The 23540-nt window shown below is 42.1% G+C and overlaps 1 protein-coding gene across 1 annotated transcript in view; it reads right to left on the bottom strand.

The window, feature by feature from the left end:
- The window catches only part of usp34 (ubiquitin specific peptidase 34), a gene marked incomplete at its 5' end in the record, with an annotated part of 53464 nt that extends 30593 nt beyond the window's left edge, over positions 1 to 22871 (bottom strand). Inside the window, 30 exons of the mRNA XM_083905558.1 lie at positions 623 to 745; positions 832 to 957; positions 1047 to 1262; positions 1403 to 1503; positions 2136 to 2286; positions 2414 to 2540; positions 3301 to 3463; positions 4435 to 4534; positions 4644 to 4757; positions 5945 to 6099; positions 6191 to 6273; positions 6361 to 6456; positions 7923 to 8012; positions 8101 to 8228; positions 9300 to 9418; positions 9516 to 9730; positions 10880 to 11640; positions 12520 to 12650; positions 12799 to 12928; positions 13066 to 13191; positions 13286 to 13378; positions 13546 to 13627; positions 14192 to 14253; positions 14365 to 14557; positions 16195 to 16262; positions 16354 to 16503; positions 18024 to 18074; positions 18167 to 18710; positions 19540 to 19630; positions 22829 to 22871. Of these exons, the coding sequence (XP_083761684.1) occupies positions 623 to 745; positions 832 to 957; positions 1047 to 1262; positions 1403 to 1503; positions 2136 to 2286; positions 2414 to 2540; positions 3301 to 3463; positions 4435 to 4534; positions 4644 to 4757; positions 5945 to 6099; positions 6191 to 6273; positions 6361 to 6456; positions 7923 to 8012; positions 8101 to 8228; positions 9300 to 9418; positions 9516 to 9730; positions 10880 to 11640; positions 12520 to 12650; positions 12799 to 12928; positions 13066 to 13191; positions 13286 to 13378; positions 13546 to 13627; positions 14192 to 14253; positions 14365 to 14557; positions 16195 to 16262; positions 16354 to 16503; positions 18024 to 18074; positions 18167 to 18710; positions 19540 to 19630; positions 22829 to 22871 (4632 nt within the window). The remainder of the gene's footprint in view (positions 1 to 622; positions 746 to 831; positions 958 to 1046; positions 1263 to 1402; positions 1504 to 2135; positions 2287 to 2413; positions 2541 to 3300; positions 3464 to 4434; positions 4535 to 4643; positions 4758 to 5944; positions 6100 to 6190; positions 6274 to 6360; positions 6457 to 7922; positions 8013 to 8100; positions 8229 to 9299; positions 9419 to 9515; positions 9731 to 10879; positions 11641 to 12519; positions 12651 to 12798; positions 12929 to 13065; positions 13192 to 13285; positions 13379 to 13545; positions 13628 to 14191; positions 14254 to 14364; positions 14558 to 16194; positions 16263 to 16353; positions 16504 to 18023; positions 18075 to 18166; positions 18711 to 19539; positions 19631 to 22828) is intronic.
- Positions 22872 to 23540: the final 669 nt, after the last annotated feature.

Here is a 23540-nt window from a genome sequence, read left to right as displayed (position 1 = left end):
ATCTGTCAACGTCGTCTCCAACTGATGTTACAAAATATACTGTAAAATGTGCAAAATAACAAAAAACAATTACAAAAGTTAGCCAAAAACATTATTTACAAGACCAAAACACATGATTACTTATGTTTCTAAAACAAATTTACATTACCAAAGTTTTTAACGAAATGTAATATCGACAAAAAATTACAAAATTTCCCTTCTAAATTTTTTGTGTTTTAGCAAAATATATGAAAAAAACAAACACATTGTAAAATTGCAAAGAAAAAACACAACAAGCTACCTTTTTTAAAAATAAATAGGACATTTTCAACAAAAGAAATTACTGAATGATACAAAATAGCGTCACGTAAATAAAACGAGTACTTATGTGTAAACTGAAGTCAAGTTATTTACATTACCAAAGTTACAAAAATAACAAAAAGGGACGACAGAGTTCATTTAAAAACAACGACTAAATGTCGCAAGTTACAAAAATATGACAAATATGACCAAAAAAATGTCACAATAAAAAAAAAAAGTGCGACAAAAAATTTGGGGGCGGAGTTTAGAGCCAAAGGGAAACAGGAAGGAGTGGAGATGCTTTGTGAACTTACTGAGCGGAGCTTTAAAGAGCGTCTCTTACCGTGGACTCTCTGTGGATGCGTCTGTTGGGTTTACCCAGAGCTTCGATGATCTCCAGAGCGTAAAGAAGCTTGTGTGGACTTTTGATCCTCAGAAGCTCCTTCCAGCAGAGACCCTCGCCGGTCTACACACACACACACAGACACACAAAATTGTAAATATTCCAAGCTTCACTTGTAAACGAGAATATAAATAATCCAGGTGACCGACCGTGTCGTCGGAGATGTTCTGGAAGGCCTGGAGCATCTTGGGACACGTGGGCAGGAGCATGAGCAGCTCCCAAACCCGACGGGACAGATTCTCAGCGTGGAGGTGCAGCTCCTCACACCGTGCACTCTGGATTAAACATGAGATTATGTCACATAAAGCACTCATGATCACAGTTAATCTGCAGCAGCGTCGTCGTCGTCGTCATGGCGGCTCACCTCGGGACTCTCTTGGACCTTCTCGGTGGCGGGGCTGGGCGGTTTGAAGCAGGCCAGCATCTCCAGGAGGTCGAAGAGCGTGGTGAGGTGAGGCTCCTGCAGGAGCAGCAGCATGGGGATGTGCTCCTTCTGAGGGGGGGGCAGACAGGAGGCCGGCAGCTGGATGCCCTCCCCCTTCCTCTCCCTGCGCGGAGCTCCGAGGGACACGAACACCATCTGAGGAACGATGATATGATGGTAAAGCTCCTGAGCACTTCCTGTGTGCTGCGATGTTAAAACCACTGGTTTTCCCTGAGGACTTTGGTGTGGCAGAGCGAGTGAGTGAGTTTACAGCAGAACGAAGACCAGCTGGTTACCTGCATGTCTTTGAAGCCCAGCTCGTGCAGCGTCTTCTCGTCGTAGTCCGTGGTGAGTTCATGGCCCGAGGAGATCATCCTGACCGGTCCCATCAAACCTCCTGCAGTTTTCAAAATAAAAGTCTTCATTATTCCTTCACAAGAAAATATAACACTGGAGTTTTCAAAATAACAGTCTTCAGTATTCCTTCACACGAAAATATAACCCCGGAGTTTTCAAAATAAAAGTCTTCAGTATTCCTTCACACGAAAATATAACCCCGGAGTTTTCAAAATAAAAGTCTTCAGTATTCCTTCACACGAAAAAATAACTGTGACGTTTTCAAAAAAAAAAGTCTTTACTATTCCTCCACACTAAAACGTAATCCTACAGTTTTCAAAATAAAAGTCTTCACTATTCCTTCACACGAAAAGATAACCCTAGAGTTTTCAAAATAAAAGTCTTCAGTATTCCTTCACACTAAAAGATAACCCTTGAGTTTTCAAAATAAAAGTCTTCAGTATCCCTTCACACTTAAAGATAACCCTTGAGTTTTCAAAATAAAAGTCTTCACACTAAAAGATAACCCTAGAGTTTTCAAAATAAAAGTCTTCACACTAAAAGATAACCCTTGAGTTTTCAAAATAAAAGTCTTCACACTAAAAGATAACCCTAGAGTTTTCAAAATAAAAGTCTTCACTATTCTTTCACACTAAAACATAACAGTGTCATAACATAGTGGTGTCTCATTACCAGGGAAGTCTCCAGGCTGCCGGCTGCTCTGGCCAAACTCCTGCAGCTGAGCCTGTTGGTTCATCTGCTCCTTCTGAAGGTTCTCGTACCAGTGAGTGACCTCGGCTCTCAGGTCGGCCACCTGGTCGCTGGGATACATCTCGATCGTCATCTACGACGACAAACAAACAAATCCGAGTTTTCAAAATAAGAGTCTAATTTTCTCTTCGTCCGTGCTGAAGCACGCTGCCCCCTGCAGTTTTTCACAGATAATTCGGCGTTAAACGCGTAACCCTCACCTTGTCGGGGAGTCCGGCGGGTTGACACACGATCCTGAGCGGCAGCGACTGTTTGTCGCTCAGCGCCTTCAGGTGGCTGCTGATCCCCGTGCCCTCGATCTGCCACTGACGCAGGTGATAGGCGAACCTGACGCACAACGGGAAAGACAAGTTTTCAAAATAAAAGTTTCTCTACATCCAGGCTAAAACACAATCCTGCAGTTTTCAAAATAAAAGTCCATTTTTTGTTCATCTACACTAAAACGCAACCTTCAAGTTTTCAAAATGAAAGTTTCAGTTTCTCTAGATCCACACTAAAACATAACCCTGCAGTTTTCAAAATAAAAGATTCAGTTTCTCTCCATACACGCTAAAACGCAACCCAGCAGTTTTCAAAATAAGTCTTTTTTTGTTCATCCACGCTAAAACACAACCCTGCAGTTTTCAAAATAAAAGTCAATTTTTTTTGTTCATCTACACTACAACCTTCAAATTTTCACAATAAAAGTTTCAGTTTCTCTACATCAAAATAATTTCTAAATTTCTAAATAAAATGTTGTGTCTCTACGTCCATGCAAAAACATAACCCTGCAGTTTTCAGAATAAAAGTATTTTATAGTTCATCCACGCTAAAACACAACCCCAGTTTTCACAATAAAAGTTTCAGTTTCTCTACATCTAGTGTACATCTACACTAAAACGCAACCTTGAAGTTTTCAAAATAAGTCTCAATTTCTGTTCATCCACACTAAAACACAACCCCAGAGTTTTCAAAATAAAAGTTTCAGTTTCTCTACATCCACGCTAACACATAACCCTGCAGTTTTCAAAATAAAAGTTTCAGTTTCTCTACATCCACACTACAACATAAGCCCAGAGTTTTCAAAATAAAAGTCTTGTGCGTGTACCTGCGCCTGAAGGCCTCCAGGTGGGTCTTGAGCATCAGCAGCCCTCTCTCGATGCTGGTCAGACTGGAGTGAGCGTCTTTGTCCAGGTTAGCCGACGCCATCAGAAGACTCTCCATACACTTACGGATAAACTCCTGCTCCTTCTCCAGACCTGTCTTCCCCGCTGAGGACGTCCAAACAGGAAGAAGAAGACAAATGAAGAGTCCAAACAGGAAGAAGAAGACAAATGAAGAGTCCAAACAGGAAGAAGAAGACAGATGAATAAAAGTCCTAGCTTCTATTCCTCCACACTAAAACGTAACCCAAGAGTCTCCAAAATAAAAGTCTTAACTATTGCGCCATGCTAAAAGGTAACCCTAGAGTTTGCAAAATAAAAGCCTTAGGTTTTTTCTCCACACTTAAACATTACCCTCGAGTTTCCAAAATAAAAGTCTTGGCTTATCCTCCACACTAAAAGGTAGCCCTTGAGTTTTCAAAATAAAAGTCTTAGCTTTTCCTCCACACTAAAAGGTAACCCTAGAGTTTCCAAAATAAAAGTCTTGGCTTGTACTCCACACTAAAAGGTAACCCTTGAGTTTACAAAATAAAAGTCTTAGCTATTACTCCACACTAAAAGGTAACCCTTGAGTTTACAAAATAAAAGTCTTAGCTATTCCTCCACACTAAAAGGTAACCCTAGAGTTTACAAAATAAAAGTCTTAGCTATTACTCCACACTAAAAGGTAACCCTTGAGTTTTCAAAATAAAAGTCTTAGTTATACCTCCACACTAAAAGGTAACCCTAGAGTTTTCAAAATAAAAGTCTTAGTTATACCTCCACACTAAAAGGTAACCCTAGAGTTTCCAAAATAAAAGTCTTAGTTTCTATTCCTCCACACGAAAACATAACTCTAGAGTCTTCAAAATAAAAGTCTTAGCTATTCCGCCACACTAAAAGGTAGCCCTAGAGTTTTCAAAATAAAAGTCTTAACTATTATGCCACACTAAAAGGTAACCCTAGAGTTTCCAAAACAAAAGTATTCACTATTCGGCTACACTAAACCCTGGAGTTTTCAAAATAAAAGTCCTAGCTATTCCTCCCCACTAAAACACAATGCAGGAGTTTTCAGAATAAAAGTCTTCTATTCCACTGACCGTTGATGTAGTAGGAGTTGATGTACTGGATGGCGGCGCGGCTGATGTCAGCAGACTGTGCTCTCAGAGCGATTCCCCACAGCTGGTCCATCCCACAGAGCTAGAGAAGAAGAAGAAGAAGAAGAAGAAACACCAGAGGATTAACCTGACGACGACACGACGCGTCTGTGCGCTTTATTTTGTTAAAAATAAATGCAGGGTTTGCGCACCTCACAGCTGGAGGCGTTGTCCAGGGCGCTGGTGGCGAGACGGGCCAGATTACACAGATGTTGGAACAGGTTCAGACCCGTCATGCTGATGGTCTCAGGCTTCAGCTGAGGCATCTGCACAGAGGTTTCACAATAAAAGACTTTATCTTCCTCCACACTGAAAGATAACCCTGGAGGTTTCACAATAAAAGTCTGACTTTATGTTTCTCCACACCAAAAGATAAACCTGGAGTTTTCAAAATAAAAGTCTGACTTTATGTTCCTCCACACCAAAAGATAACCCTGGGGGTTTCAAAATAAGTTTCAGTTTTATGTACTTAAAAACACAGCCTATGAGTTTTCAAAATAAAAGTCTTCACTTTTCCTCAAAGATAACACTAGTTTTCAAAATAAAAGTCTTAGCTATTCCTCCACGCTAAAACACAGCCCAAGGGTTTTCAAAATAAAAGTCTTGGCCATTCCTCCACAATAAAACATAACCCTAGTTTTCAAAATAAAAGTCTTAGCCATTCTCCAGACTAAAACATAACCCTAGAGTTCTCAAAATAAAAGTCTTCACTATTCCTCAAAGATAACACTAGTTTTCAAAATAAAAGTCTTAGCTATTCCTTCACACTAAAACACAACCCAAGAGTTTATAAAATAAAAGTCTTAGCTATTCCTCCACACTAATTATTTTTTACCTATTTTCAAAATAAGTCATAGCTTTTCCTTCACACTAAAACACAACCAAGAGTTTTCAAAATAAAAGTCTTAGCTATTCCTTCAAACTAAAAAATTACCTATTTTCAAAATAAAAGTCATAGCTATTCCTTCACACTAAAACGCAACCCTAGAGTTTTCAAAATAAGTCTTTGCTATTCCTCCACACTAAAACATAACCCCAGAGTTTTCAAAATAAAAGACTTAGCTATTCCGCCACACACATTTTTTTTAACCTATTTTCAAAATAAAAGTCTTAGCTATTCCTTCACACAAAAACACAACCCTATTTTCAAAATAAAAGTCTAAGCTATTCCGCCACACTCATTTATTTAACCTATTTTCAAAATAAAAGTCTTAGCTATTCCTCCACGCTAAATCATAACCCAAGAGTTTTCAAAATAAAAGTCCTACTCTATGTTCCTCCACACTTAAAGATAACCCTACAGTTTTCAAAATAAAGGTCTTAGTTTCTACACCTCCACACTAAAAGATAACCCTAGCGTTTTCAAAATAAAAGCCTTTGCTTTTCCTCCACACTGAAACGTAACAATAGTGTTTTCACAATAAAAGTCTCAAACGTATGTCCTGGTCCTCACCTTCTCCAGGAACAGGTGTTTGTAGGTCTCCATGCCCATGGCGTGCTGGTCCTTACTGCGGACCTGGTTGAGGAACCAGTGCAGCGCGTCGTCGTAGCACTCGGCGTCCTCCACCAGACAGTGCCACAGGATGTCCACCTGCTCCAGACTCAGTCCTGACAGACGGGGACACAGGAAGTTAAAAAAAAAAATCAGGGTTCCCTTAAAACTACAAAATAAATCGTCCAGGTTGAATTTGGATCTCACTGAAATGATCTGGAGATCCCAGCGTGGAGAAGACGCAGGTGAGGAACTGCAGCCGCACCTGGACCTCGGCGCTGTGACTGTACCTGCAGCAACAACAACAACATTTACACTGTTAGCATTAAGCTAACAGACAAACAGAGGAAGCTGCATGTGGAAGCAGAAACACTCACAGTGCAAACTTGTGCTGCTGCTCGCGGACCTGGTGGATGTAGTGCTGCAGGTTGTCGAAGAACAGTTTCATCATGTGCAGCTCTTTCTCCGCCCACCTGACACACACACACACGAGTCAAGTTCAGGGAATTTTGACCAAATTTGATCAAATGTGTGACGAACCTTGCGCTAATTTTTGAGGAGGCTAAGGTGAATAAAACTCTCTAAGCTAATCCTCCACACTAAAACGTAACATTAGAGTTTTCAAAATAAAAGTCTTGGTTTCTATTCCCCCACACTAGAACATAACCCTAGAGTTTTCAAAATAAAAGTCTTGGTTTGTATTCCTCCACACTAAAATATAACCCTAGAGTTTTCAAAATAAAACTCTCTAAGCTAATCCTCCACACTAAAATGTAAAACTAGAGTTTTCAAAATAAAAGTCCCAGTTTCTATTCCCCCACACTAAAACATAACCCTAGGGTTTTCAAAATAAAAGTCTTGGTTTGTATTCCTCCACACTAAAATATAACCCTAGAGTTTTCAAAATAAAAGTCCCAGTTTCTATTCCTCCACACTAAAATATAACCCTAGAGTTTTCAAAATAAAAGTCCCAGTTTCTATTCATCCACACTAAAATGTAAAACTAGAGTTTTCAAAATAAAAGTCCCAGTTTCTATTCGTCCACACTAAAATGTAAAACTAGAGTTTTCAAAATAAAAGTCCCAGTTTCTATTCGTCCACACTAAAACGTAACCCTACATTTTTCATAAAATAAGCCTTTGCTTTTCTCCACACTAAAAGATAACCCTGGAGTTTTCAAAATAAAAGTCCTAGTAACTATTAGTCCACACTAAAACGTAACCCCACATTTTTCATAATAAAAGCCTTTGCTTTTATCCACACTAAAAGATAACCCTAGGTTTTCAGAATAAAAGTCTAAGTCTCTATTTCTCCACACTAAAAGATAACCCCAAGAGTTTTCAAAATAAAAGTCCTAGTTTCTATCCGTCCAGAATAAAATGTAACACTAGAATTTTTAAAATAAATCTTAGATATTCCTCCACACTAAAACATAACGCCAGCGTTTTCAAAATAAAAGTCTTAGCTATTCCTCCACACTAAAACATAACACCAGAGTTTTCAAAATAAAAGTCTTGGCTATTCCTTCACACTCAAACGCAACCCTAGAGTTTTCAAAATAAAAGTCTTAGCTATTCCTCCACACTAAAAGATAACCTTCTAGTTTTCAAAATAAAGTCTCAACTTATTCCTTCACACTAAAACGCAACCCTAGAGTTTTCAAAATAAAAGTCTTGGTTTCTATTCCTACACACTAAAAGGTAATTCTGTTGATATTATTATTTTTCTCCGACATTGCGCTCTTTTTTGAGGAGGCTAACGTGAATAAAAACACGTGACATTTGGCACAGAGGTCGGGTCGGTGAAAAATATAGCGATATTGGAATGGGCTCTATAGCGCCCCCAGAAGTCAGGTTCCATCGGGGCGAAATATGGTGTTTTTGACGCAAGAGAAAGTGGACAAAACTGCGTTAAACGCCAAATCAGAGACGTGACTCACATGGTGATCCAGTGAGTGTCGTAACTGGATCCAAACTGCTGAAAAGTGCCGAAAAGTTTTGGGAGCAGTCGTAGAGAGACCACGACGGACCTGAGGGCGGACGAGAAAAAACGTGGTTTAAAGAAAGAAAAAGAAAGAAAGAAGAAGAAGAAGAATGATGATAAAAGACGAGTGTTACCTGTGGTGAGCCAGGTTGTCGAGGCAACCCTCGATGAAGCGCATTCGTATCTGTCTGTCAGTGAACCAGCAGACGAGTGAACACAGGAGCTTCTCCGCCTCGTTTATCAAACCCTCAGACAGATGGATCTGAAGACACCAGATGAGCATGTTTTTCAAAATAAAAGTCTCTGTTTCTATTCCTTCAGAATAAAAAAAGGAACACTAGAGTCTTCAAAATTAGTCTTAGCTATTCCTCCACACTAAATGAGACCCTGGGAGTTTTCAAAATAAAAGTCTTGGCTATTCCTCCACACTAAATGAGACCCTGGGAGTTTTCAAAATAAAAGTCTTGGCTATTCCTCCACACTAAATAAGAACCTGGGAGTTTTCAAAATAAAAGTCTTGGCTATTCCTCCACACTAAATGAGACCCTGGGAGTTTTCAAAATAAAAGTTTTGGCTATTCCTCCACACTAAATGAGACCCTGGGAGTTTTCAAAATAAAAGTCTTAGCTATTCCTCCACACTAAATGAGACCCTGGGAGTTTTCAAAATAAAAGTCTTGGCTATTCCCCCACACTAAAACGTAACACTAGAGTCTTCAAAATAAAAGTCTTAGCTATACCTCCACGCTGAAAGATAACCCTGGAGTTTTCAAAATAAAAGTCTCAGCTATTCCTCCACAGCAAAACACAACCCTAAGGTTTTCAAAATAAAAGTCTTGGCTATTCCTCCACACCAAAACGCAACCCTAGAGTTTTCAAAATAAAAGTCTTAGCTATTCCTCCACACTAAAACATAACCCTAGAGTTTTCAAAATAAAAGTCTTGGCTATTCCTTCACACTAAAACACAACCCTAGTGTTTTCAAAATAAAAGTCTTAGCTATTCGTCCACACTAAAACACAACCCTTGAGTTTTCAAAATAAAAGTCTTGGCTATTCCGTCACACTAAAACGCAATCCTAGTGTTTTCAAAATAAAAGTCTTAGCTTTTGTTTTGGTTTGAGAAGATCGTCAGTTCCAGATCAACATTTCCTAACATTTTATGGACTAAATAGCACTTTCGCGACCCTCGTGTGGAGGATAAAGTGTTATGATACAGAACAACAGAAGAGGACCAGGACCAGGACCAGTACCTGGACCTGGACCAGGACCAGGACCAGGACCTTGACCAGGACCAGGACTGAGAACCTTCACAGAGGAGACGGAGACACGTACCGCGTCCTCGTCCTGCACCAGGTCCCACAGCAGAGTGTTGCCCTTCTTACAAACGTTGTCCAGGTTGATGTCGGTCACTGCGTGGCCGCTGGAGTACTGGTGCTTATGCACAGCTGGACCTGCAACACGTGAACACACACACACAGCACGACGTTAGCATGAAGCTAACTTAAGGCCCGTATACGGTGATATTCGACACAAATGTGGGCGGCTTACCTTGCACTAGGTGCTCGTGGTAGATGGAGGCCAGGTTGGGGAGGTGCTGCTGCAGGTGGGAGCTGAGCTCGGCGTGGGAGTTGATCTGGACCAGCTCCTCCTCGCAGCCCGACTCCTCCCCGTCAAAGTCGGCCATGTTCTTCTCCGACTTAGCGCTGACCTGCGAGCTGCTGCAGCTAACGTCGTCTGCGCTCAGCATGTCCTCCACCATCGCACTGACAGACAGACAGAGGGGAATTTAATGTTTACAGTGTCTACAGGTAACATGAGCAACTTTTGTGATTTCTGGTAATTCAACAAAATTATTTTTGTAAAAATTCCAACTTTTTTATATATTTTTTTTGGCAATTCTATAATAATTTTAGGTAATATGACAACATTCTGTGATATTATTTATTCTACATAGATTTTGGTAAAATTACGAAAAACATTTTTTTGATATTTTCTGTTCATTCTACAAATTATTTTTGGTAAAATCACAACATTTTTGATATTTTTTGGCAATTCTATGATAATGTTTGGAAAAATTACAGCATTGTGTGATCATTTTTGGCAATTCTATAATAATTGTAGGTAATATTACAACATTCTGTGATATTTTTGGTTATTCTACACTGATGTTTGGTAAAATTACAATAGTTTGCGATATTTTCTGTTTATTCTACAAATTATTTTTGGTACAATTACAACATTTTGTGATATTTTTGTTGATTCTATAATAATTTTGGTAAAATTAAAAGAAATGTGATATTTTCTGTTTATTCTACAAATAATCTTTTGGTAAAATTACATTTTGTATATTTTTTGGCAATTCTATAATAATTTTTTGTAAAATTACAGCATTGTGTGATATTTTCTGGTCATTCTATAATTATTTGGTAATGTTACAACATTCTGTGATATTGTTGGCTATTCTACACTGATTTTTGGTAAAATTACAATATTTTGGATATTTTTTTTGCCAATTTTATAAAAAAATTGGCAAAATTACAAAATTGTGATATTTTCGGTTTATTCTAGAATTTTTTTTGATAAAAAATACAACATTTTGTGATGTTTTCTTGCTCAGTTTTGTTACAGCAGTAGAAATGTTTTCATAAAATCACAATTTTTGTTATTTTGTAAATGTTACCATTTCTGTGTATCATAACAACATGTTTGTGTTGTAACTAAGGATTATTGTCATTATTAATTTGTAGTGATTAAATGAACCCGAGCTCTGGTTTGGTCCATGAACCATTGATCAGTGTGAGCTCTTGGCGCCATCTAGTGGACTGAAACGTCAACTGATTTTAAGTTTAGGCTTTTCTTGTAACACAAAAAAATGTATACTTTGAGAAAGTGGGCGGAGCAAGTGGCCTCACCCGTCGTGATGATGATGATGATGATGGTGGTGGTGATGATGATGATGATGGTGGTGCTGAGGACCAATGAAGCGTCTGCAGTTGAAGAGCTCGCCGCCCATGGCGTCTCCCAGGAAGTCCGCGGGCCGCGGCAGACAGGGCGGCTCCTGAGGCCCCTGCACCATCTGCTGGGGGCCCACGTCCGTGGTCACCTGCTGCTGCTGCTGCTGCTGTGCCTGCTGTGGCTCCGCCCCCTCGGGCCGAGCGGACGCCGACGCCGAACACGCGTCCAACATCCTCATGCGACCCTCTAAAGACGTTGACGCGGCCGTCACCATGGCGGCGGAAGTGTCCGGGTTGAAGGGTAGAGCCTTTTGGGGTTTAGTCCCGCCCCCTGTGCCACTGGGCCCCGCCCCCTGACCGGACCCCTCGCCGAGCGCCTCTCCGGCCTTCCGTTTCCTGGACTCCGTGTGCTCGCGGGGCTCTTTCTGGTGCCCGCCCTCGACGGCCGAGCGGTTCCTGTCGTCCTCGTCGTCGTCGTCTTCGTCGTCCTCGTCGTCGTCTTCCTCGTCGTCGTCGTCCTCCTCCTCCTCCTTCAGGGCCTCGCTGTCGGCCATGTCGTCCGAGTGCATCTCGCTGCCGGGGCTCCCGGCCGACTGGCTGGCCCGGCTGGACGCCGCCTCGTTGCTGGAGGCTTCGCTGCGGCCGCTGCTGCTGCCTGGACCGCTGCTGCCTTCCTCCACGCTGTTCGCCGTCTCATCAGAGCTGCCCTGCATCGACTCCTGCACACACACACACACACACACACACACACACGAAAACACACTTTAGTAACATCACAACATTTTTGGGATTTTTTTTGTTTATGCCACAATTTTTGCTAAAATTACAAAATTTTTGTTTATTCTACCATTTTAAGTAATTATACAACATTTTGTGATGTTTTGTTTATACTACAATTATTTAGAGTGAAATTACAACATTTTGTGATATTTTGTTGGCAATTCTATTATACTTTTTAGTAAAAATTACAACATTTTGTGATATTTTCTGTTTATTCTACAACTATTTTTTTTGTCAAATTACAACATTGTGATATTTTTGTTTATTCTACATTTATTATTTACAAAATTACAAAATGTTGTTATTTTTTTGGCAATTTTATAATATATTTAAGTAAAATTACATTTTGTGATATGTTTGTTTATTCTACAATTATTTTTTTAGTGAAATTACAACATTGTGATATTTTTGTTTATTCTACAATTACTATTTACTAAAACCACATTTTGTGATTTTTTGAGCGATTCTATAATATTTATTTGGAAAATTACAACATTTTGTGATATATTTGGTTTATTCTACAAATATTTTTTGTAGAATTACAACATTTTTTGATATTTTTTGGCAATTCTATAATATTATTTTAGAAAAATTACAACATCTATAATTATATTTAGTAAAATTACATAATTTTGTGATATTTTTTGGGCAATTCTATAATATTTTTGGTTGCAATTTTACTAAAAATAATTGTAGAATAAACCAAAAACATCACAAAATGTTGTCATTTTAACATTTTGTGATATATTTGACTCATTCTTCCCTTATCTGTAGCTGCAGCTGTGTGTTTGTGTGTTTGTGTGTTTGTGTGTCCGTACCTCTGTGTCTGACAGCCTCTGCTGGCTCCTCTTGTTGCCGCTCATCATCTGCTCGTCCATCTCCATGTCGCTGCCTCCGCTGTGCTGCGTGTCGCTGTTGTCGCTGCTGTCTGGACTGGCTGCTGGAGAACCTGAGGACACACGGACATCCGTCATATCTTCACAGTATGTTATAATAAATCTAAAAAGGCTTCAAACAACAGCAACAACGGGGGTAAATACGGTTGTATAGCGGGCAGGATGTGGGCCGTGAGCCTCGTGTTGGACACACACACTGACCTTTCTTGTTGCCCATGGGGATGTTGGTGTTGAGCAGTGAAGCAAAGGAGCTTTGTTTGGAGTGTTGAGCTTTGGCTGCGAGAGCGTTGTTCCACAGAGCTTTGATGAGCAGGGACGCCAGGTACAGAGTCTGAGGACAGACAGAGAGAGGACATGAGGACAGAGGACATGAGGACAGGTACAGAGTCTGAGGACATGAGGACATGAGAGGAGAACACCTCACACACAGTGTGGTGTGTTGTGTTACCTGCTCTGTGTGTGTGTTACCTGCTCTGTGTGGGCACTGGGGTGCAGACCTGACACCAGGTTCAGGACGTGTCTCAGAGGCACCGGGTCCAGGTTTTTGATGAGCGAAGGGAAAAGGTCGTGGATGTAGCGGCTACAGTGTTTCAGCTAAAACAAAGAGAGGAAACAAACGTATTTAAACGTGCTGGAAGTGTGTGTGTTGTGGGAAAAACGCGACATAAAAGTGTGTGTGTTGTGTTACCTGAGCTGCCGCCCAGATACAGTCCACATGCTGCGTGCTGAGTCGGCCTTCTGCAGCCAGGAAGTTCAGGATCACCTGACACTGTTTAATGATCTGAGACACACACAAACACACACACACACACACACACACACACACACACACACACACACACACACACACACACACACACACACAGACACAGACACAGACGTCAGGTTAGCTACACTCAGATCAGATAAAGTCAAATCAAATGCCCGTTAGAGTCGTCTTGGTCTCACCTCGATGTGCAAATTAGGTCCAAAAATGTGCTCGACCACGTTGTTGTGGATCAGCCAATCAGCGAGTTCCTTTGCTATGGACCTGGAAACAGGAGAGCGAGGCGTTCAGGGACGTTCAGGGACAGTGAGACGTTCAGGGACGTTCAGGGACAGCGAGGCGTTCAGGGACAGCGAGGTGTTCAGGGACGTTGAGGGACAGTGAGGCATTCAGGGACAGCGAGGCGTTCAGGGACAGCGAGGCGTTCAGGGACAGCGAGGTGTTCAGGGACAGCGAGGCGTTCAGGGTCAGTGAGGCGTTCAGGGACAGTGAGACGTTCAGGGACAGTGAGGCGTTCAGGGAGGTTCAGGAACAGCGAGGCGTTCAGGGACAGCGAAACGTTCAGGGACAGTGAGACGTTCAGGGACAGTGAGGCGTTCAGGGAGGTTCAGGGACAGCGAGGCGTTCAGGGACAGCGAGGCGTTCAGGGACAGCGAGGCGTTCAGGGAGGTTCAGGGACAGCGAGGAGTTCAGGGACAGTGAGGCGTTCAGGGAGGTTCAGGGACAGCGAGGCGTTCAGGGAGGTTCAGGGACAGCGAGGCGTTCAGGGACAGTAAACTGATGTTTTTTTACAGATGTTTATCTTTGCACTGATGTGATCCCACTTACGTTTCTGTGTCAGACACCAGGGACTCGTTGTTACAGACGTCATTGAACGTGTGGAGCTGATTCTGAAAAAACACACACACACACACACACACGGTGAGAAAATACTCGCGATAATCGATAAACGACCGAACGTTATCTGTGAGGAGCCCGAAGCTCCGCCCCCTCGGCCTCACCGTGATCTGGCTGAGACCGGCCAGCCTCATGGTGAGCGTGGGCGACATGAAGTATTTGAAGGCGAGGTCCAGGCTCTCCTTGTCGAAGCACAGCGCGCTGTCCAGCGGCTCCTTCACGGTGCTCCACATCAGGTCGGCCATGTTCCTCGCCGCGCTCTGACGCAGCTCCTGGTCCGACAGCTTACACAGATATCTGAGGAGAGAGAGAGGCGGCGTCCACAGTCTGATCAGGCTGCAAAACACCTTTGGAAGTGCTGCTGGTGCAGTTGCAAGTTGAGACTTTTATTTTGAAAAACAGTGGGGTTGGGTTTTAGTGTGGACAAACATAAGTTGAAACTTTTATTTTGAAAAAACAGTGGGGTTCGGTTTTAGTGTGGACAAACATAAACAGGCTTTTATTTTGAAAAAGTACAGGAGTGCGTTTTAGTGTGGACAAACCTAATTTGGCACTCTTATTTTGAAAACTACAGGATTGCATTTCAGTGTGGACAAACACAGGCTTTTATTTTGAAAAACTACAGGATTGTGTTGCAGTGTAGCATAATCTGACACTTATTTTGAAAAACCACAGCATTGCATTTTCCTGTGGACAAACGTAATTTGTCACTTTTATTTTGAAAAACTACAGGATTGCGTTTCAGTGTGGACAAACCAACATTTGACACTTATTTTGAAAAACTACAGGATTGTGTTTTCCTGTGGACAAACAATTTGGCACTTCTATTTTGAAAAAGTACACGATTGCATTGTGTGGACAAAAATGGGCTTTTATTTTTAAAAACTACAGAATTGCGTTTTCATGTGGACAAACGCAATTTGGCACTTATTTTGAAAAACTACAGGATTGCGTTTTAATGTGGACAAACATAATGTGGCACTTTTATTTTGAAAAACGCCAGGGTCTTCTTTCATTTTGGATGAACAACCCCAGAGATTTTATTTTGAAATCCCTGGGGTTGAGTTTTCAGGAAATGTTCCTTGAATAATCTTTCTGACTTCACTGTGTCACATGACCATCACGCCTCCTCCGAGGGTCATGTGAGGAGAGGCTGATCATGAGGCCTGGCAACTGTTGCCACGGCAACAGAACCTCTACCTAGCAACTCACATGGAGTGAGAGAGAGAGAGTGAACTAGTGAGGTACAGAGAGATGTTCATGATAAAACCATGCTCTTTTATTTTGAAAACAGTAAAGTTTATTTTAACTTTATTGTGAAAACTGCAGGGTTGTGTATTTTTATGTGGACGGACATCAGTTCAGACTTTTATTTTGAAAAAAAAGCAACAAAAAAACAGTGGTGTTTGTGTTTTAGCGTGGATAAACATAAACTAACACTTTTATTTTGAAATCTCCGGGGTGGAGTTTTAGTGTCGACAAGAAGAGACTTTTATTTTGAAAATTCTACAGTTGTGTTTTATTGTGGAGAACATAAATTAAGACTTTTATTGTGAAAACCCCGGGGTTGTGTTTTAGTGTGGACAAACAAATTAAGACTTTTATTTTGAAAATTCCAGGGTTGTGTTTTAGTGTGGACAAGAAGAGACTTTTATTGTGAAAATTCTACAGTTGTGTTTTATTGTGGAGAACATAAATTAAGACTTTTATTGTGAAAACCCTGGGGTCGTGTTTTAGTGTGGACAAGAACAGACTTTTATTGTGAAAATACTACAGTCGTGTTTTTATCTGGACAACATAAATTAAGACTTTTACTTTGAAAAACCCCCATGGTAATAAATAATCACTATGTTTCTTGGGTTTGGGGCTTGATTCACGTTGAATTGTAGCATTTAAATCCTGAGTCTGAGTGAAAACGTGGAGGGTAAACTCACCGGATCACGTAGGTGCGGAACGGTATGATGTGCTGCATGACCGCGGGGATGTGCAGCCATATTCGGATCTGTGGGCGGAGACAAAGGTCATCAGAGGGAGGGGTTAAAGGCTTCTGTTGACCGTCGTCACGGTGACAGTTTCTTGTTTGTTGGACTCACGTTAGAGACGATGGTGATGAAGGCGTGGGCGATGGGGAAGGGCAGGCTCTCCGGCGTTCCCGACTCGAAGCATTCCTTCATCAGCGAGAGTCCGTGCTTCCCGCAGAACAGACACACGTAACGCAGCAGGTGCAGCGGCACTTCCACATCCTGGTCAGCGGAAAAGGGGGCGGGGCAAAGGAATATACGTCGCGTTAAAATACTCAACGATTTTACAATTTAAGTCACAATCCGATATCACGATATTTACGTCACAATCCGATATTCAAGTCAGACATGATACTATTACGACATGACCACGATATTTACATCACGATACGATATTATCAGGGTATTTACGTCACAATACAAAATTCAAGTCAGACATGATATCACGATATTTAAGTCAGAATATTATCACGATATTTGAGTCATGATACGGTATTATTACGATATCTATGTCACGATACTATCACGATATTAAAGTCATGATACAATATTATCACGATATCTATGTCACAATACATTATCACGATATTTACGTCACAACACGATATTCAAGTCACGACATAATATCACGATAATTAAGTCACAATATTATCACGATATTTAAGTCATGATACAATATAATCACGATATTTAAGTCACGATACAATATCACGATATTTACGTCACGATACGATATTATCACGATATTTACGTCACAATACGATGTTAACACGATATTTACGTCACAACACGATATTCAAGTCACGACATAATATCACGATAATTAAGTCCCAATATTATCACGATATTTAAGTCATGATACAATATTATCATGATATTTAAGTCACGATACAATATCACGATATTTACGTCACGATACGATATTATCACGATATTTACGTCACAATACGATATTCAAGTCACGACATGATATCACGATAATTAAGTCACAATATTATCATGATATTTAAGTCATGATACAATATTATCCTGATATTTACGTCATGATACGATATTATCATAATTTTTACGTCACAATACAATATTCAAGTCACAATACATTATCACAATATTTAGGTCAAGATATATTATCGCGATATTTAAGTCATGATACGATATCACGATATTTACGTCACAATACGATATTCAAGTCACGACATGATATTATCACGATAATTAAGTCACAATATAATCACGATATTTAAGTCACAATACGATATTATCACGGTATCTATGTCGCGATATGATATCACGATATTTACGTCACAATACGATATTCAAGTCCCGACATGATATTATCACGATAATTAAGTCACAATATTATCACAACATTTAAGTCATGATACGATATCACAATATTTACGTCACGATACGATGTTAACACGATATTTACGCCACAATACGATATTCAAGTCACGAAATGATATTATCACGATAATTAAGTCACAATATTATCACGATATTTAAGTCATGATACAATATTATCACGATATTTTACGTCACAATAAGATATTCAAGTCACGACATGATATCATCACGATAATTAAATCACATTATCACGATATTTAAGTCATGATACAATATTATCACGATATTTATGTCACAATACAATATTCAAGTCACGATACAATATTATCACGATATTTAAACCCCGATTAAATCACGATACGACATCAAAACACAAGACGAGGCAGATTTCTTACGTTCATGTCGCAGAAGGAGCCGAGGATGTTGCTCTCGTGTGCGGAGATGTCCTGAAAACAAACAAAGACGGAAAAACGTTAGCACGCGCGTGACTCCGCCTCTCGCGTGACTCCGCCTCTCGTCGGCCGTGATTGGCGCTCACCTCGATGGTGGGGTGTGTGTTGTGTTTGTAGGCGGTGTACAGGGGGAAGTGGATCTGGAAGATCTTGGCGGCGCACAGCAGCAGCTTCTCCCTGTCCTCTGTGCTCCACGAGCTCAACGCGTCCACGTCGCCGTCCGCGCCCACCCCGCACCCGCTGCTGCCCTCCCCGGCCCCGTGTGCTCCCACGTGGGCTTCACCCTGTGGGTTGACCCCCTGACCCGGACCCGGACCCTGGGTCTTGACCTGGTTGAGGTCTGGAGCGTCGGCGTCCTCTTCCGCCGAGTCTCGCTCCACGTTCACGGGCTCGTCCTCGCCGGACGAGGACGCCTGCGCGAGGGGCTCGGGCCCCGATTCGCCGCCGCTCCATTCGGAGCCCCGCCCCTCCGGCCCCGACGCCCCTCCTTTGTTGTGGGCGTGGTCCTGGACGCAGCAGAGGCGGTCTCTCAGGCTGCTGATCTGGGTGATGACCAGGTTGATGAGAGCGTAAACCAGCTGGTTGAAAACCTCCAGGTGCTTGTACTCCTTGAAGCAGCAGAGACATTGTCTGGAGACAAAAAAGAGAAAATAATTTTTAAACACAAATTGTGGAACACATTTAAAAAAAATAAATAAAAATAAAAAGAGTTTTAATTTTGCTGAATAAAATCTACATCCACTTAAGTCTACGGCATCTGAAGACTCTCTCACACCAAACCTCATAGAGAAAACCAGTGATTTTAGCTCACAGGGACACAGGAGCTGCTGGTCTACTGCTGCCTCGTGTGGTCACTTTTTGTCACTGAGTTAAGTCTAAATGAAATATTTTAAATGCCGAATTCAAAAAAATCAGTCATTGTAAGTTAGTGATGGAGGCAGCAGTGGATCAACAACTCCTGTGAACTCCTGTGTTGCTGTGATGTTAAAATCACTGGTTTTCTCTATGGACTTTGGTGTGGGAGAGTGAGTGACTTTGGTGTGAGAGAGTGAGTGACTTTGGTGTGGGAGAGAAACTTCAGTTTCCTGTTGAAAATGTCCGTCGAAGAGTGAGATAAAGACGTGAACATGTGACGGAGACATCGTAGACTTTTTTTTTGTCACTTACAGCTGAAGTCACTCTCCCAAACCAAAGCCCATAGAGAAAAACAACAATTTTTAACATCACAGCACACAGGAGTTCACAGGAGTTGTTGATCCACTGCTGCCTCCATCACTAACTTACAACGTCTTATTTTGTAAAAATCGGCTTTAAAAATCCTTCACTCAGATTAACCTCAGTGACACAAAGTGACCACCTGAGGCAGCAGAGGACCAGCGTGAGCTAAAATCACTGGTTTTCTCTATGGGCTTTGGTGTGGGAGAGTGAGTGGTTTGTAACTCTTCTTGGTGGCGCTCACCTCTGGGTCCATGAGCTGATGTAGCCCAGCACTCTCAGAGCATGTTCCTTCTTCAGCTGGAAACCGCCTTCACTGCCGTCTGCATCTGATACTGAGGAGAAGAAAACACACTCAGTATTTTCACTCTTTCATTGCCAGTTGTCATGGATACAAAGACAAAGACGAGTGCTGGTCAAAAAAAACTTGATCAACTGAGTCACTGTTTAGTCTATAAAACGTCAGACATTCAAAACCAGTTTGTGCGATTTTTGCAGCTTCTTAAACGTCGAATATTTTATGCTTTCTTTGCTCCATAAAAAAACAACAACAACAACAACAACAACAAAAAATCATTCAAACTGAATCATGTTGTCGTGCGCGGATGAGCACGACAACCATCGGTAACCACAGCAACTGCTGATTTGGACGGCACTTCTGCCGGTGAGGAGATTTTTTTTTCATTCGCCGTGAGTTTTGTCAACACAAGAACACCACAGGGTGTAAACTACAGCATGTAAACTACGGTGCGTAAACTAAGGTGTGTAAAGTACAGAGCGTAAACTAAGGTGTGTAAACTACCGGGTGTAAAGTACGGTGTGTAAATACGGTGCGTAAACTACGGGGTGTAAACTACAGTGTGTAAATCATGGGGTGTAAAGTACGATGTGTAAAGTATGGGGTGTAAAGTATGGGGTGTAAAATATGGTGTGTAAACTACAGGGTATAAACTGCGAGGCGTAAAGTACGGTGTGTAATCTCAAGGTGTAAAGCACTGTGTGTAAACTACGGGTTGTAAATTACGGTGTGTAAACTACAGGGTATAAACTACGAGGCGTAAACTACGGAGAGTAAACTACGGTGAGTCAAGTATGGTGTGTAAACCATTGGGTGTAAAGTACAGTGCGTAAACTACGGGGTGTAAACTACGGTGGGTAAACTACATAGACGTAGGCAGACGTAACCACGACGACAACTCTTCTCGTCTTTATCTGGAGCAAAGGCGTCCCTTAAAATCCAAACTGTCTCTAAAGCGTCGTCTAAACTAGCGCTTACGACGTGTTTGTAGCATCAGTCATGTGACCTTATTCATCAGTCATGTGACCTTATTCATCAGTCATGTGACCCTGGATTTAAACATTTAATTAACTAGTAATATGTTGATTATTTTCCTCGAATAATTGATTTGATGTTTCGTTCGTAAAAAGTCAGAATCAGTTTTTTGTCAAACGTGGAAATGACGACGTTCTCAAACGTCTCGGTTTTTCGTCCAAACCACACAACGATTCCAGAAAATATTCAACATTTAAGAAGCTGAAAAATCACACAAACTGGTTTTAATTCCTCTTATTTTTGTTAAAAACAGAAAAGGCTCAGGAAACAGCAGCAGAAAAACTGCTCTGTGGCATAAAAGAGGATTCACACACAAACACCTGCTGCCTCAGCAAACCTGAGGTCAGAGGTCAAAGGTCAGAGGTCACACACAGAGCTGCCAGTCGCTCACACAGAGCCGTCACAGTCGGTTGTTTATTGAGGAGCCGTGTCCCACATTTCACCAGCAGGTGGCGGTAATCTAAACTACAACGTTTAAAACTTTGATGAAGAAAAAAAGACGTTAAAGTAGTTTTTATTCGTTATTGAAAAATCAGGAAATGCTACTTTTTGAGAGCGGGTCAAAACGCTACCGGTGTGTTTTTTAGCGTAAACAATCACTATACGTTACTTCTGGAAAACACATTCTCGACGTCTTCTTCGTTTTCGTGTGGACGAAGACTTGTCCTAAGACGAGCCTGTGTTTACGAAAAACTTTGACGGAGAAAAAGATCATTTTCGTGCGGACAGGGACTCGGTTTGTTCGCGAAAATGTTAATTTTTGAAAAACGTAATCAATCACTTTACGTAACTAGTACATATGCTAGGCCAGCGCCTCATGCAGGCCTAGCACATGTACTACAACGTTAACCGAAGCGATGCTGCGTTTACGTAAAAGCTAGTTTTCGTGCAGGCGGGGCCTCGTTTGTTAGTGAAAATGCTAATTTTTGAAAACGTAAACAATCACTTTACGTTACTTTGGGAAAACACATTCTTAGCGTATTATGCGGTTTTGTAGCAGCGCCTCACGCAGGCCTAGCACATGTACTACAACGTTAACCAAAGCGATGCTGCGTTTACGTAAAAGCTAGTTTTCGTGCGGACGGGGCCTCAGTTTGTTCACGAAAATGCTCATTTTTGAAAACGTAAACAATCACTTTACGTTACTTTGGGAAAACACATTCTCAGCGTCTTCTGCGGATTCGTAGCAGCACCACATACAGGCCTGGCACATGTACTACACGTTTACCGAAACGATGCTGCGTTTACGTAAAAGCTAGTTTTCGTGCGGACGGGGCCTCAGTTTGACCACGAAAATGCTAATTTTTGAAAACGTAAACAACCACTTTACGTTACTTTGAGAAAATGCATTCTCTACTTCTTCTGTGGTTTCGTAGCAGCGCCTCATGCAGGCCTAGCATATGTACTACAACGTTAACCGAAACGATGCTGCGTTTACGTAAAAGCTAGTTTTCGTGTGGACGGGGCCTCAGTTTGACCACGAAAATGCTAATTTTTGAAAACGTAAACAACCACTTTACGTTACTTTGAGAAAATGCATTCTCTACTTCTTCTGTGGTTTCGTAGCAGCGCCTCATGCAGGCCTAGCATATGTACTACAACGTTAACCGAAGGGATGCTGTGTTTACGTAAAAGCTAGTTTTTGTGTGGACGGGGCCTCAGTTTGTTAGCTTTGTCAATGCTCGCGTTCTGATTGGCTGGAGCTAATCAACCAATCAACCAATCACAGCGTCTCACAGACAAACTTGACGGCTAATTCAATCAACTAAATCGGCCGTTGCGTGTACCGACAACGGCCGACTGTCGACCGGGGTTACGATCCGGTCACCGACTGACCGACCGACCGCTGGGTTAGCGGTGTGTCCCGGGGCCTTTGACAGACAGACAGGCCCCAAAGCTGTGGCTGCCAGTCTGGGCAAGGGATGAAAACTAGCTAGCTCACATTCGTACGAATAACCCACGCGCCGCGACACCGGACACGTCACTGTCACGCAGCGGCAAACGCGCGAGCACGAAGCCGGAGGCCGCCCGCCGCCGCTGTGCCGCGGCAGCGCCCGGCGGACGCGCGCGTCAAGCGGACAACGACAACAATCATCAGCACCAAAGTTGCACCGAGCTAGCCGCCGAAGCTAGCGGCGCTAACGGATGCTAACAACGAGCGAGGCTTTGAATGAGGAGCTAAAACAAAAATGTCGCTTACTTTCGTTGAGCACCTCCACCAGCTCGGCGCAGTTTTCACACATTGTTCATGAAGCGGAAGCGGGAGTGCGGCTCCTCAGACCATGGCAGCCGCCGGAGCTGTTGTTAGCCGTGACTGCTGCTTGTTTTGGGGGTTAAAAAACACACACAGGGCCCGGTGGAGGAGGAGGTGGAGGAGGAGGAGGAGGAGGCTGCTGAAGGTTATTCCACTGAAACAAAGCGCGCCAAACGAGCCGCGTGGACAACGCGATTCGCATCCGCCTGGAGTGGAGTGGACGCCCGCTGGAGTTACGAGGCAGAGTCGAGAGGGAACCGAGTCAGCCTCGGATCTGAGCGTCACTGGAGAGAGTAGACACGGCGGCCATGTTGAAAAAGGAGGGGAGGGCGACACCACACACACACACACACACACACAGCAGCGTGCGCGGCGCTCGGCAATTTCCGTCGTCTCCTCCAGGTCCGTTCGGCTTTCTCCGCCGATCCCGCGAGATCTCGCCGGCGAAGCGGTATCTTACGGTCTTCCTATGAACTTTCAAGGGCGATAAATTGGAAAAAAAAGAAAAACACGCGATTAAAGGTCGTAAACGAATGTAAAGTTGAACTTTAAATGTGTTAAAATATTTTAATTTCCAATTTTTCTATATATATACATATACATATACATATATATACATATATATAAATAAAGTGAATTGACATAACATGTACTTAAT

The sequence above is a fragment of the Microchirus variegatus genome, assembly GCF_963457635.1.
Source record: "Microchirus variegatus genome assembly, chromosome: 19".
Classification (NCBI taxonomy): Eukaryota; Metazoa; Chordata; class Actinopteri; order Pleuronectiformes; family Soleidae; genus Microchirus; species Microchirus variegatus.
This window is presented reverse-complemented; position numbering and strand designations above follow the sequence as displayed.